Source organism: Mus caroli, chromosome 8 (genome assembly GCF_900094665.2).
Source record: "Mus caroli chromosome 8, CAROLI_EIJ_v1.1, whole genome shotgun sequence".
Lineage (NCBI taxonomy): Eukaryota > Metazoa > Chordata > Mammalia > Rodentia > Muridae > Mus > Mus caroli.
In genome coordinates this window covers 98,579,652-98,595,078 of record NC_034577.1, presented here as the reverse complement: position 1 = coordinate 98,595,078, position 15,427 = coordinate 98,579,652, and the positions used below count along the sequence as shown (strand labels likewise).

General features: G+C 46.6%; 1 protein-coding gene across 1 annotated transcript in view; it reads right to left on the bottom strand.

Moving 5' to 3' along the window:
* The window catches only part of Wwp2 (WW domain containing E3 ubiquitin protein ligase 2), a 118,073-nt gene that overhangs the window by 94,494 nt on the left and 8,152 nt on the right, over positions 1–15,427 (bottom strand). Inside the window, exons 2-4 of the mRNA XM_021171082.2 lie at positions 6,948–7,032; positions 2,638–2,785; positions 2,229–2,350 (exon numbers count right to left, since the gene is read on the bottom strand). Of these exons, the coding sequence (XP_021026741.1) occupies positions 2,229–2,350; positions 2,638–2,785; positions 6,948–7,017 (340 nt within the window). The 5' untranslated portion in view covers positions 7,018–7,032. The remainder of the gene's footprint in view (positions 1–2,228; positions 2,351–2,637; positions 2,786–6,947; positions 7,033–15,427) is intronic.

Genomic DNA, 15,427 nt, shown 5'->3' with positions numbered 1-15,427 from the left:
TGTCGTGCAAACATACCCTGCTGCTGTCACTCAAGAGGCCTTGTTTCTCTAAGAAGAGGTGGCCGCTGCCCTGTCATGACCCACATTTCCTGACTGTGTCTCTTCTGATGGGCTCACTGCCCACCCAGCCACACACGCGATGTGCTACAGCTCATGCCACAACAAGCAATGGTGACAAGACCTGAAGTCAATGCCCAGCATGCACGAGACCCTGGGTTTGATCCAACACCAAGAAAAAATAAAGAAGGGAAAGGGAGGGGAGGGGAAGGTTGGAGATGAAAAATGCAGTAGCACACATTTGAAAAAATATAAGACTGCTGTTTAAAATCTTTATACTAGTAAGTAGTAAGATTTCATGATTTGATTTTTTCAGAAAAAAAAATGAATTAATAAAACTGACTTAAGATGAATCAGGAAAGTTGAATAAACCAGTAATTGCAGGGGGACATGCAGACTAAAGAAGTCATCAAAGAATTATTCAAATGAAGAAGCCAGGCCTTATTGGTTTTATGGCTGGGCTCTTTCCTGCACTTCTGGAACAGAAAATTCCCATGGTGCCATCTGTTCCCAGGGTTGGAAACTGCTTCATTCACTTTAGAAAATTAGCCTCAAAGCCAGGCACTGGGAGCTCATGCCTCTAACCCCAGCCCTCGGGGGACTGGGGCAAAGGGACTGCTGCAATCCTAAGACCAGCCCGGGTTACAGAATAAGTTGAGTCTCAGTGAGAAACCTTGTTTTAAACAACAATTAATAAAAATAATTTTTAAAATACTTTAGCTTAGCCGGGCGTGGTGGCGCATGCCTTTAATCCCAGCACTCAGGAGGCAGAGGCAGGCAGATTTCTGTGTTCAAGGCCAGCCTGGTCTACAAAGTGAGTTCCAGGACAGCCAGGGCTATACAGAGAAACCTTGTCTCAAAAAAACAAACAAACAAACAAAAAACACTTAGCTTTTAAAACAAACAAACAAACAAACAAAACCAGAACAGAACCATAGATGTTACAAGTATATTATGGGAAATTCCTAAACAGACTGTTAATAAGGGAATCAAATGGACATACCTACAATGCCTACACAGGAGAGGCAGAAACAGGAGGATCTCGGGGCCTGCTGGCCAGCAGCCTAACATCCTTGGTGAACTCTAGGTCTTAAAACAAAAACATAGACGATGGCACCTGAGAAATGACACTTGTGATTGACCTCTGGCGACCACAAGTATTCATACACATGAGCACACACATACATTCACACACATATACACACACATACACATACATTAAAAACACCAACTCAAGCCGGGGGTGGTGGCACACACCTTTAATCCCAGCACTTGGGAGGCAGAGACAGGTGGATTTCTGAGTTCGAGGCCAACCTGGTCTACAAAGTGAGTTCCAGGACAGCCAGGGCTTCACAGAGAAACCCTGTCTCAAAAAGCAAAACAAAACAAAACCACCAACTCAAATGACAAAACAACTAAGACAGAGGCATGTCCCTGGTTCTAAACAATCCTCCACCAGGCTGCTCTATGTCCAGCAGAAAGGAGCAGGGCATAGGAGGAGCTAACCTTCCCAGGCAGCCCAGCCAGAAGGATGGGCTCCCAAGGGAAAGCCTCAAGCTGTACGGAAGCCTCAACACTCCCCACCCCGGTCTCACTTAGGCTAAGTCCACTTTCAAAAAATATTTCTACACAGTAGGAGAAAAAGGAGCCTTTCTTTCCACGGCAGTTGGCTGCCACATATGGTACTGCTCTGAATAGAGGCTTTATGAGGAAGGGTCTACAGCCCGCAGGCGTGGGCTATGCCACTGGCCACAAACAGCAAGGAACAGGCCTCAGGATTTATATGTCCGGCCAGCAGAGGTGCCTGAGATAATTCAGATGGAGCTGCTGTCACATCCCTAGGAGACACAGGGCACCTTCTGTATTCCTATCCCAAACCCAGAACTCACACACTCACACGCACACAGCTCCTTTGTTCTGTTCCAGGGCTGAGACAAGAAAAGCACTGATTTCAGCTGGAGGTATGTCTCCTGAGTGAGAGAGTGGGTAGGACAGCCTCCATCCCTGAAGAAGAACTAGGGCACACGGTCCTGCATCCTACAGCCCTGGACCAAGCATGCTGAAGTCAGCCTTCCTCAAACTCCACAGATGGTCTCTAAGGGGCAGAGGCACTGTGGCCAGGCCCAGGACTGGGTGCATACCCTCCCTGACTAGAGGTGAATCATACATACTTTTGCCGCCATTGTTCTTCAGGACATTGGAGAGGTTGACAGAGGCAGTGCCCAGTAGTTCATTCCTCAAGGTATGACAGCTCCAGACCTTCAGATCCAAATGACTCTGGGCTGTGACATTCCTGGAAAACAAGTGAGTGACTCATCACAGCCTTGCCGATGAGCAGCCCCCTCTAACATGAACAGGCTGCTGAAAGCTACACTGCTGCTATCTCACAGGGGACAAAACAGGAAGACAGTCACATACACACCTCACACGCTGACCTGGAACCCCTAGCTAATAATGAGTGCTCTGTGAGCTCAATGACATACAGACACCTAAAGAGGAGCACCATGGGGACCAAGGGCAGCGGAGTCTGCACCCCAGCCCCCCTCCCCGCCTCCTGCATTCCACCAGTGACAGCCTTACAGAACGATGATTTCATTCCAGAGCAGCTCAGAGCTCCCGATGCGCTTCCCTGTTTTCTTGGTCTCGCTGGGGAGTCCATCTACTGCCACCTCCACGTAGGAGTTGATTCTGGGCTGGCGGTTGTGCACCTTGGGCTTTGCTGACACCACTGATGGCACAGAAAGGAAAGGCAGAGGAGTTAAAGGGTCCCATGCATCCCTTGGGGCAGGGGCTCCTTTTGGTTATTTCCCTTTGAAAAGATTTTTTCTTTGTTTGGTTTGGTTTGCTTTGTCCTCTTTAAAAAAAATAAATAAAACTTTTGAAAACTGACATGGTGAAAGCTCTGTCAGGACGCTGTTTGCTGTGCATGCCTGACAACCTAATTTTCATCCCCAGCTCCCACACAAAAGGCCAGTGCCTCAGGAATGACACCCAAGGTTGACCACTGACCAAAATATCATGTGCACACAAACACATATGTACAAAATGAATGTTTTAGAACAAGAAATAAAAAGGGGTATAAACTAAACAAAGAAGCAAAAAGCATGTGTATACAAAAGAGTCTGAACTATGAAGGGAGAAAGATCGTTCCCAACCCAAAAGCACATGAGATAGCAAAGTGCTTTGCCCACTGGCCTGTTCCCCAGTTCCCACAAATCAACTTTTAAATGACTGTCACAAAGTCCGCTGCATGGCTGTGCTAACTTTTTACACTGCTGAGATGACTGCTTACAGTCCTTTGCTCTGGGACAGTCAGCACAAGCGTGGCTCCTCAGAGCAGCTGAGCCTCCTTTAAGGTTTGGGAGCGTCCGTCGTCGCCAGTCAGGGTTCTGGACGCCCTCAGGGACGCCCTGCACTGCCCCTGAGCATCTCCATTTGGCCACACTGCAAAGTGCAGTGCTGCTTCCTCGCTTTTGGCAAACCATTTTTTTAGAAATAAAATCAATCACTAAGACTCAATCAAGAGTTACCGTGGACGCTGCAAGGCACACACCATATGGAGCCCCCAACTCATGAAGCAGGAATATTCCGTCTCCCTGACTGTACCCAGGAGGAAACAAGGCTGGGATGGGGACATACGCCTGCAATCCCAGCAGCAGAGGAAGAACAGGAGTGCTGCAGGTTCAAGGCCGGCCTGGTCTACACAAGGTGTTCCAGGCCGGACAGAGCTAGTCACAAAAATCAAAACAAAAAAGCCAGGCAAAGTCCCTCATGTCTGTAATCGCACTGACTGGAGAGATTGGAATAAAAGGATCATCTGACTACAGAGAGTTCTAGGTCAGCCTGGCCAGAGTGTATGGGGGAGGGAGGCTCACGCCAGTTATACAGAGGGAGCTATGCCCCAGCATGTGCCCCAGCAACCTGAATCCATCCCAGCTGTATACTATTCCTGGGCTCTGCTTATATGCTCTGCGGCTCTTCTTCATGTAGCAGTAAGGCTGAACACACTCTATGGTGGTCAGCCACTCTACTGCCTGTTCTGTGTACAGCCCTCATGTGTGTCTGTCTGTGGGTCTGCCTGTCTGCCTGTCTGTCTCTCTGTCTCTGTCTGTCTCTCCTGCCCTCCCTCCCTCTTTCTTTCTTTCTTTCTTTCTTCCTTCCTTCCTTTCTTTCTTTCTCTCTCTGTCTCTCCCTCTGCTCTCGTTTTGGTTTGGTTTGGTTTCTTTCCTGGTTGTAAATAGCAGCACCTCACTGTACCGCACAGGCTGACTTGAACCTACTACTCAGCCATAAATGGCCTCTGTCTCCCCGGCACTGAGATTACAGACATACGTCACTATTCCTAGCACATAGCAGCACTTGTCATAGTCATTTATCACCAACAGACTGGTACAAATCCATGGAACGTAAAGGCAACAAACTTCATCTTCCATGGGACACCTATCCCATAGCATTCATGACCCACAGTGGGAAATGCAGGTCTATCAGAGGGAACACATCTACATGTCCACCCTGTGCCCAAGGCAGAGGCTATAACTGATGTTCCTCACCCCCAGTAACAAGCCTAACCTCCCCTGCAGTCTCTTCTATTGAGGAAGTAAAGCCCCTTCCCAGATCCTTTGAGAAGGTGACAAGTCCTACAAAGGTCTAGTCACCCCCTGGGTTCTATGAAGCAGTAACTACTCCAAAACCGAAAAGCTACAGTAGGGAGAAATCAAGAAACAAAACAAAAAACATTTAGGGCTAACAGGCAACAGGGATGGGGCTGAGAATAGAGGTTTGTCACAGACATGAGACCTAAGTGGAAAATGTACTGCTTTGCATGTACATCAAGGCTAGCTGACGCCATCTTGTGGTGAGATAGGAGCACTGCATATCTTAACTTTTAAAAACAGGAACATGTTTCATTCAGTCCTAGAAAAATCTCCCTAAAATCAACAAGTTCCTGCCAGGCCTGGTAGTCTACACCTTTAGTTCTGGAACACAGGAGGCAGAGCCATGTGGATTTCTGTGAGTTCAAAGCCAGTCTAGTCTACACAGTGAGTTTCAGGCTACCTCGGCAGGACTACACAATGAGACCCTGTAGATGGCTCAGGGGTTATGAACACATCACTCTCGCAAAGGACCTGAATCCAGCCCCCAACACCCACAAAGCAGCTTACAGCCATCTGTAGTTCCAGTTCCAGGGAACTGATGCTGTCTTCCAGTCCCCACAGGTACCATTCATGCATGTAGTAAACATACAGATATGCAGGAAAACACACATACCTATAAAATACAAAGAAATCTTGGGGGGTGGGGGGTGGAGAGATGCCTCAGCGGTTAAGAGCACTGACTGCTCTTCTGAAGGTCCTGAGTTCAAATCCCAGCAACCACATGATGGCTTGCAACCATCCATAATGAGATCTGACACCCTTTTCTGGGGTGTCTGGGGACAGCTGCAGTGTACTTACATAAAATAAATAAATAAATAAAATCTTAAAAAAAAAAAAAAGAAATCTTGGGGAGAAAATGAAATTCAATTTCTTTACTTCACAGCTGGGCCATCTAAGTTCAGGGAACCGAATTAACTTCCCTGCAATCCAAGTTAGTGAAAAGCAGGTCTGAGGCAGGAACCAACTCTCCCCAAGTCAATGCTCTCAGCTCTCTCCAGACAGGCTTTTCCTCTTGTCCTGATTTTGGTTTTAGTTCGGGTTTTTGTACTCTAGCTTTTTCCCTGGTTTGGTTTGGTTTAGTTTGGTTGGTTTGGTTTGGTTTGGTTTGGTTGGTTTGTTGGTTGGTACGGTTTGGTTTGAGACAGGGTCTCACATATCCCAAGCTGGCCTCCAACTGTCTATGTAGCTAAGGATGACTTTGAACTTCTAATCTGCCTCCAGCTCTGGAGTTCTGGGATTATGGGCACACACCACAGCACCCAGTTTATTCAGGAGCACTGAGCCCAGTCCTACTGCGTGCATGCTAGGCAAACTCTAACAACTAAGCTACATTCCCCAAGTCAAACTGGCAAGACTCTGAGGCCTTAGGCTCATTCCCCAAGTACCTTTAATAGAAGTACACAGATGTTGAGCAATGACAACCTTAAAGAAAAGAATAAACTGGGGGAGACAGATGTGAGGAACTTAGTGGGGAAGGCCTCACTGAAGGGTGACTTCTGTGTAAAGAACAAAGCAAGCTAAAAGCATTTCACTCAGATGGCCAGGGCAATGGCCCAGAGTCAGCGTGTAGGGAGGCCAGAACGGCGCAGGTGACACGAATGCAGAGGGACGAGGACATGCATGAGAAAACAGTGCTCATCAGCATTGCGCTGAAATGCAGAGATGAGGCTTACACTTTAACAAGGCTACTGGTTGCTGTGCAACCACAGCACCAAGGAAAGAAGACAAAGGGCAGAATCAGAAAGGCAGGTCTAGGACCTTACTCCAGAACAGAGTGCTACCGGCTAGGGCGGACAACAGGACTGGGGAGGAGTGCTAAACACTAGGTGCTGGCTTCACTGCCAGGCCAACATGAGCGATGAGAAGAAGGCAGAAGCACGGTTCCAGACCTGGACACTTTCTGTGAATACTGGGAGTTTCAGGAAAGGTCTAGGCTACAGACACCAATCTGAGAGTGACCTTTTACTGAAGGCATTTAAAGCTATGAGGCTGGATGGGATCACCTAGAGCATTAATGTACAGAGGGGGAGCCCTAGACACAAAGGAATCAACCATCTCGGAGCATTTTAGCCAAAAGGTCTACGTTCCCCACAGCCTCATTATTTGCCTTCTTTTCCAAGAACTCTAGTTATAGCGTGGTAATCTTCTGAGACAAATGCTAATTTCCTGAATTGTTTCAGAACACCTGACTCTCCAGACAGCTGTGCCTCAAATACTTCATGCAATGACGCTCACCTTTCAGGGTAAGCTGAGACTTCTCAAAAGGCAGGGCCACTCCTGCCCGGCTGGAGCTGGCAGATGCCATGTCATCACAATGGAACTGCAAAGGAAGCAGAGTGGCAGGGTTAGTCAGCAGCTGAGGAGGAAACTGAAGAGCCCAACCCAAAGAGCTGGGGAAATGGCTCAGTGCTTAAGAACGCTTGTGATCCTTGCAGAGGACCTGGGTTCAACTCCCAGCACCCACACAGCACTTCTCAACCATCTGTAACTCCAGTTCTAAGGAGCCTGATGCCTTCTTCTCAGCTCCAAGGGCATCAGGCATGCACATGGAATGCAGACATAGATGCAAGCAAAATACTCACACACATAAAATTAAATAAATAAATATTAAAAATTTAAAAGGAGGCCTCAATCCCAGGACAGGTATGATGATCCATGCCTGCAATCTGTATGACCGCACAAGTTTATAATCCCAGGGCTTGAAAGGTGGAGGCCATAGACGGGCAAGGTCATTCTCAGTTGTAGAGTGAGTTCAAGGCCAGCACAGTCTACATAGTAAGTTCCAGAACAGCCAGGACTACATATAGACATCTTGTCTCCAAAAATATAAATAAATAAATAAACAAAGAGACAGACAACTAAGCCAGTTTTTTTATGGGTCACTGAACCTAAAGACCTGACTGAACACCTCTCCAGTGATGCCAAATGGCTAATAAAGCCATGCAAAGTTGTCTGATAGCACCTGACAGGTGTCTGCCACTCATGTGGTTAAATGCAGAAGTTCACCTAAAACAGAATTCTTATACTCAAATGTGATCCTTGGAACATCATCGGGTTTCATTTAGAAAATATTGGTTCCTTGAGCTGTTTGGATATTCTAAACCTTAACACATTTCATTATACAACTTTAAAAAATCACATTTGTCAATGTGCTCGGTGATCTCATCAGACAGGCCTCCAAACAGCAGAAAGCTGTCAAGCTTGTCGTGGTAGAGTGGCCCAAAATTCTAATTTTCTTGTAAGAACGATTTTGTTACTGGAAACAGTAACTGTCAGTCATTTTCCTCAGAGTGTCAGGTTTGCTTCGCTCAGTTTGAAGAAAATGTCCGCCAACTTCACAAATCTAATAACTCCAACGTGTTTCTCAGTTGTTTTCTAAAGGAAAAATCATATTTCACGGGGGAAAAAGCAACAATTCTGCTCTAGATTCAAGAAGTGCTCACGTACTTGTCTTCAGCATGTGGCACGTGCACACTCCAAAGGTGAGAATATGAAAAGACAATCTCAAGAGTCAGATGGGCTGGCAAGATGTAGCTATGACACATGTCACACAAGCCTGGAGACCTGAGTTCAATCTATAGAGCCGAACACACACAGGGGAAGGAGAAAACCGGCTCCACAGAGATGTCCCCTGGCCTCTGATGACCACAAACACTATGGCACTTGCATCTCCCTACCCCCTACACACACCACACACACCACACACACACACACACACACACACACAGTAAGTACATAGGGACAATAATAATAACTAGGAGCTGAAGATGGCTCAGCTGTTCAGAGCATATTCTACTCCTTCCGAGGACCTGAATTTAGTGCCCACACAAATGTCAAGCAACTCACAACTCCTTATTACTCCAACTCCAGGGGATCCAACGCTCTGCAGGCACCTGCAAACATGCATAGACATGCACATGAATGCAAACTTGTAAAATATAAAAATACAGCAAGTTCTCAGTTGTCTTGTTTGTTTTCTGAGACACAGTCTCACTATGTAGCTCTGGCTTTCCTGACACACTCTTGTAGACCAGACTGGCCTCTAACTCACAGAGATCCTCCTGTCTCAGCCTCCTGAGTGCTGGGACCAAGTTGTGCACCACACAGGCAGCTCCTTCAAGGATTGTGAACTGAAGTGTTCTCCCAAGACTGTGTGTGACAGCCCTTGTGGCCGCAGCACCAATGGTGTCTTGGCTGCAGCACCTTCAATGCAAGCGTGACCACAGTGAGACGTGAGTGACAGGTGGGTGTTGCTATCTGTGAAACTGCTGCCATTAAAGCAGCACGCGGCTGAGCGCTGTGGTATGCATATATCATCCTAGAGCTTGAAAGACAGGAGGAACACTGTGAGTTCAAGGTCAGTGTGGGCTACACAGTAGGACTCAGCCTCTAAAACACTGTAAGGGCTGCATGTCGTAGCACACACCTAGAATTCCAGCAGCACTCCAGAGGTGACAAGTTCAAAGCTAGTCTAGATTACAAAAACAAAATAAAACAAACCATCAACCCAGAGCTGTATTCAGGACGGGCAAGCCCTCTGCCAGAACTATACCTCTAACCCTAGATACTTTAACTCTGGTGGAAACCTCCAGAATGCTCCTTAGATTAAAACAAAACAAAACAAAAACTAAGCCGGGCAGTGGTGGTACACGCCTTTAATCCCAGCACTTGGAAGGCAAAGGCAGGAGGATTTCTGAGTTCGAGGCCAGCCTGGTCTACAAAGTGAGTTCCAGAACAGCCAGGACTACACAGAGAAACCCTGTCTCAAAAAAAACAAAAACAAAAAAACAAAAAAAAAAAACAGTACAGTATTCTATAGCTCAAGATCCCCAGAATCCTGTTACCACCTCCAACAGTGATTTTCAGTCCCCTCCCCATGACTGAGCAGACAACACTGGACCCGACATGAGCTCTCATGCCTTAAGTGCTAGCTTCTAGAACCCACAACTCTCTGGGGGCCTTTCTGCTTTTTAAGTTGTTTCTAAAATGGGGCTACACCACCCTGGAAAGATGAGGATCCAAATCACATTCACTATTCCTGAACAGGGGCAGGGGGAGGAGAGGAGGAGGGGCGTGCAGCCTAGGCACAGTGAACCTGTGAGCTTTGTCACAGGGGACATACAGTGTAAGGAAACATGGCGGCATGGAGAGGACAGAGTCACTGACACTAAACCATAAGGTCCCTCCGCCACAACAGGAACTGAAACAGAGACTGAGAAACTCTAACTGTGTGAGCAACATTTATCTTTTAATGCTTTAGACATTTTTAGATTTTTATGTTATGTGTATGAGTGTTTTGCCTGTGTGCATGTATGTGAACCGTTTTGCATGTCTGGTGCCCACAGAAGCCAGGAAAAGGCTTGCGTTGAATCCTGGACCTGGAGTTATGAATGGGCGTGACTCACCGTGTGGGTGTTGGAAACAGAACCTGGGTCATCCAGAACAACCAGCAGTGGTCTTAACCACTGCGTCACCCTGCAGACCCACGCCAGAGCTCTCAGGAGAGTTATCTCCACCTCTGAGCCATCCGTAAGCCTGAGCATGTTTTCTAAATGAACTACAGTTTTAAGGGGAAATGACAGCATATCGAATGCCCTGGGGTCAGTGCATGAACTGAGGCTTAGGCTGGCAGAGCTGGAAACCCACTATTTATAGACTTTAAAATCTTGATGTCGGGTTCGGACACTCCCTTCCCTAAGGCAACTGCAGTAAGGGTAGGTTCTGAAGCAGCTTGCTCTCCTGACCTTTGGCCTTTGGTCCAAAGGTCCAGACAATGAAACCTGGAGCTTCCACATGGATTTGTTAAGGAGAAAAACAAAGTACCTTGATCTACAACTAATGCCCAAAACAAAAGCAAAGACAAGTGCAAAAAGAAAGCTCACAAGGAAGTGTAAATAAATAAAATATCCAATAAAAAGGAGAAGGAGAGAGAGGGAGAGGGAGGAGAAGAAGAAGGATGGGGAGGGGGAAGGATGAGAGGGGAGGTGGAGGGGGGAAGGAGAAGGAGAAGAAACAAAAGGAAAGAAGTCAGAAAAAAAAAAAAAAAAAAAAAAAAAAAAAAAAAACGAGCAAGCTCAGGGAGAGCAAGGCCAGCTGAGAATTAGGAGAAATGGGCCCCAAAACTCCACCAACACCATCTCTCTCCAGTCCTTCATAATTACAGCCCGCCATTTATGAACACTGATGTGAGCTTTGTCTGCCATTCCAGATCCAATTAGCCAGATACCACCTGACCATTGCAAGGGAAGCTATGTGAACTGTAAAACCCTCCTATGTGCCCGTAAAGAAAATGAACCACACAACTAGAGGGTGAAGACAGTGTGCCGGGTGTGTCCATACGCATCAGTGAACACCAGACAGGAGGTCTAGATAGATGCCAGAGTCTGGGGCTAGCAATGGGCTGTACCGCAAGACTAAAGGGAGCTTATAAAACCTGAACACAGAGTGTGTTCCAATGTGACTCAGAAACGCAGAGGACTAGTAACTCTTTCCAGCTAGTAATGAGGACATGTTTACATGTGCCTCTGAAAGACAGAGTAGGGGAGAGTAAACAGGAAGGAGGGAGAAGAGAAGAAAGAAAAGAAAGTCAGAAAAATGGCTTATGTGCCCGAGACAGGCAGGGGAGAAAGGAGACCAAGGGCTAGATATACAGACTTCACCTCTGCAGACAGTACTCGGCCATTGAAAGGTGGGGAAGACAGCAAAACTCCTGTCCTTTTCCAATGTAAGTCGATTCACACAATTTCTAAATAAATAAAATGGCATTTTACCTCTGAGCTTAACTATCCACGCAAGGCTTGACAGGCAGCTTTGTTTTAAGTTGTTTTTTTTTTTTTTTTAACCTGTGTGTGTAAGCACACGTACTTATGTGCATTGGAGGCCAGAAAGGGATGCTGCTGTGTCATCCTCTATCACTCTCCTTACTCCTGTGAGGCAAGGTCTCTTCTTGAAGCTGGGACTCAAGTTTCATTGGCTAAACTGGAAGGTAGCAGCTCCCAGTAATGCTCCTGTCTCAGTGCTGCACCAGGATAGGGTTCAAGCATGCCAGGAACAGCAGCTGTTACCCAGGTGCTGGATCCATGCTTCAGTCCTTCCCACTCCATGCTAGTGCTCCTAACTCCTGAGCTCCTTCTGCAGCCCCACATTTTGTTTTTGTTTTTTTTAAAGATTTATTTATTATTATATCTAAGTACACTGTAGCTGTCTTCAGACACACTAGAAGAGGGCATCAGATCTTATTAAGGATGGTTGTGAGCCACCATGTGGTTGCTGGGATTTGAACTCATGACCTTTGGAAGAGCAGTCAGTGCTCTTACCCGCTGAGCCATCTCTCCAGACCCACATTTTGTTTTTTAAGACATCGTCTCCTATAGCCCATGATGGCCTTGAACTCATCAACCTTTATTTAAACTCAGAAGGCAGAGGCAAGTAGACCTCTGAGTTTGAGGCCAGCCTGGTCTACAAAGAAAGTTCCAGGATAGCAGGGCCACACAGAAACCAGCGTCAAAAATAAATAAATAAAAGACTGAAAAAAAAAAAAAAAAGAAAAAGAAATAAAAGACTACATGGGAAGCAGGGAGCACTGGCTGCTCCAAGTCCCCTGCCTGTTTGTTTGTTTGTTTGTTTGTTGGTTTGTTTTCGAGACAGGGTTTCTCTGTGTAGTCCTGGCTGTCCTGGAACTCACTGTGTAGACCAGGCTGGCCTCGAACTCAGAAATCCACCTGCCTCTGCCTCCCAAGTGCTGGGGTTAAAGGCGTGCGCCACCACGCCCAGCTCTGAACCACTTTCTTCACTGAGGTCCTAGCACACAGACCATCAGCCTGTTGGTACCTCACACTTAGTAATGCTGGGATGTGGCTTGGCACAGCACAGCAAGGCCCTGGGTTCAAGCTCCAGTACAGAAAACTTTTCATGTGCCCAGCTGGAAACAAAGGGAAGTTCAATGACACAAGGTAAGAGATGGAGTTTGGCTACAAGAATCCTTCTTTTCCTTGTATCTTTTCTGCAGAGCATCAAGCCCAGAACCTCAGGCTTACCAGTTAAGTATCCTTGTATCTTTTCTGCAGAGCATCAAGCCCAGAACCTCAGGCTTACCAGTTAAGTATTCTAATACTAAGCTACACCCCAGACCTTGCACTATCTCAGAATCATGACTCGGCCTGCCAGACACAGAGGGTGCATTTGAAACAAGAGTGAGCCATCTCTAATTATTATTCCTGAACCATAATTCATATGCCATAAATTTATTCTCCTTTTTTTGTTGTTGTTTTGTTTTGTTTTGTTTTGTTTTTGAGACAGGGTTTCTTTGTGTAACCCTGGCTACTGTGAACATGCTCTGTAGACCAGACTGGCCTCAAACTCAGACATCCACCTGCCTCTGCCTCCAAGTGCTGGGGGCTAAGGGCATGCATTACCATATCCAGCTTACTGTCCTCTTTTTAAAAAATAAATTCTCTTAAATGAGTGTAGTAATGCACACCTTTAATCACAGCACTCAGGAGACAGAAGCAGGCAGACCTCTGTGAGTTCAAGGCCAGTCTAATCTATATAGTGAATTCCAGGACAGCCTGAGCTACATTGAGAGACCCTGTCTTGAAAGAAAAAAAAAAAGACAAATACTCTTTAGCCAAGATTGATTTCAGACTTACTATGTAACCTTAAACTTCAGATCCTCTTGCCTCCGTAGGCAAGACAGACACACACCATCAAACCTGGTTTGTGAGAAGCTGGAGACAGAACCCAGGGCTTTCCTCGAACACACTATGCTCCATCCCTCACTCCAAACTCATCCTTTTAAGGCACATATTGTAGTGGGTTTTTATTAGCATTGGAGCTGAGCTGCCATCAGCTCCGATTCCAGACCATTTCATCACTCCCAAATAAACCCTGTCAATACTAGCCCACCTCCCCTCCCCCAGCTCCAGGCAAACATCAGCCTATTTTTGTCATGGTGGATTTGCTTACTCCAGACAATTCATACAAATGCAGTCACGCGACCTGTGTGTAGTCTTGTAACTGCTTTCTTTCATGGAGTGTTTCAGGTCACTGTAATGCGTATGTTCCCTTTTGTGGCTGAATGTTGCTCCATTAAACAGCTCTACCCTCTACTTATCCATTTGTCTGTCGTGGACACTGGGCTGTAAAGACTGGTTGATTCACTGTTTTCTTTCCTTGTTTGTTTAGGTTTTTTAATAATTACTTATTAATTTGCTTTTAATTTACTTGTATGCATACCTACATGAGTTCTTATGTGCACCAAGGGCGTGTAGCTGCCCAGAGAGGCCCATGGGTGTTGGATGCCCTAGAAGTGGAACTGCATGCAGTTGTGAGCCACTGTGTGGATCCTGAACTTGGGTACTCTGGATGGCAAGTGAGCCATGCCTCCAGATCCACCTTCTTCTTCTCGGTGCTCAGGATGTAAGGAGCCCAGGCCTGACCACGCCAAGAAAGCCCTGCCACTCTACACACAGCACACATGCCACACCGTCAGTCTGCACTCACCACTCAGCTTTACTTCTGTTTTGCTTTTAACTTTCCTCTTTGGTTCTAACAAAATCTGCTCCAACTCTTCATAGAACTGAGGATGGCCTTGAACTCCTGATCCTCCTACCTCTAGGAGAGAGTTCTGGGTTATTCTTGGCTATGTGTTATAATGAGGTTCCAGGCCAACCTAGACTAACTAAGAGAGAGAGTAAGAGGACAACACTTTAAGCTGAGCACTCAGGAGGTAGGGAAAGAAGGATCCGGATTTTAAGGCCAGTTTTACTTACATGGAAAATTTGAGGCCACCTTGGGCTACATGGAACCCTGCTTCAAAATAAATAAATAAATAAATAAATAAATAAATAAATAAGAAGACTCCTTTAATGCCAGCACTCACAAGGCAGAGGTGGGAGCAAAGCTCATGACTGGCACTGGTTTAATACCCGGTATTTCCTAAACAACCCATACACACAAAATAAGCAGAAGAGGAAGAGGAAGAAGAGAAGGAAGAAGAGAAGTGGAGCCAGCCTGGCCTAGTGGCATAGGTTTGTAACCTTGAGCTGAGGCAGAAGAATCCCAAGGGCCAGCCTATGCTACAACAGTGTTCAAAGCCAATCTGAGTATCCGACTGAGACCATCTTAAGAGAAAAAGGGAGGCAGGGCAGCACTGGACCTCAGAGATGCTGTGCTTTCTAATCTGTACAAGGCCTGGGTTCAATCCCTAGCATCCACATCCTAAACGAGAGAGAAACAGGCAGGGTGTATTTGTTAGGAAAGACCATCCCTGGATCCTCTTCTAAAAGATGTGGAAGAGTCTGTCCCACAGATCTCTCCTTCCCTTCCCACCCTCAAGCCAGATTTTTCCAACACACGCCTGCTTCTTTCCTGGCCTCTTTCCAGCATCCAGCACTGAATTGTCCTCCATTCACCAGAGGCCCAAAGTGAAAAACAATCACATTTCAAAAACTTTGCCAAACAGCATGTAAAAACTGGAAGGGAGCTTTCTGCTGGAAAGAGGCCACCAGCCACCTCCACCTCACAGCCCAAGTTCAACCCTAAGGAGACCAAAGTGGTGTGCCTGAGGTACACTGGAGGTGAGAGCAAAGTGGTGTGCCTGAGGTACACTGGAGGTGAGAGCAAAGTGGTGTGCCTGAGGTACACTGGAGGTGAGACCAAAGTGGTGTGCCTGAGGTACACTGGAGGGGAGACCAAAGTGGTGTGCCTGAGGTACA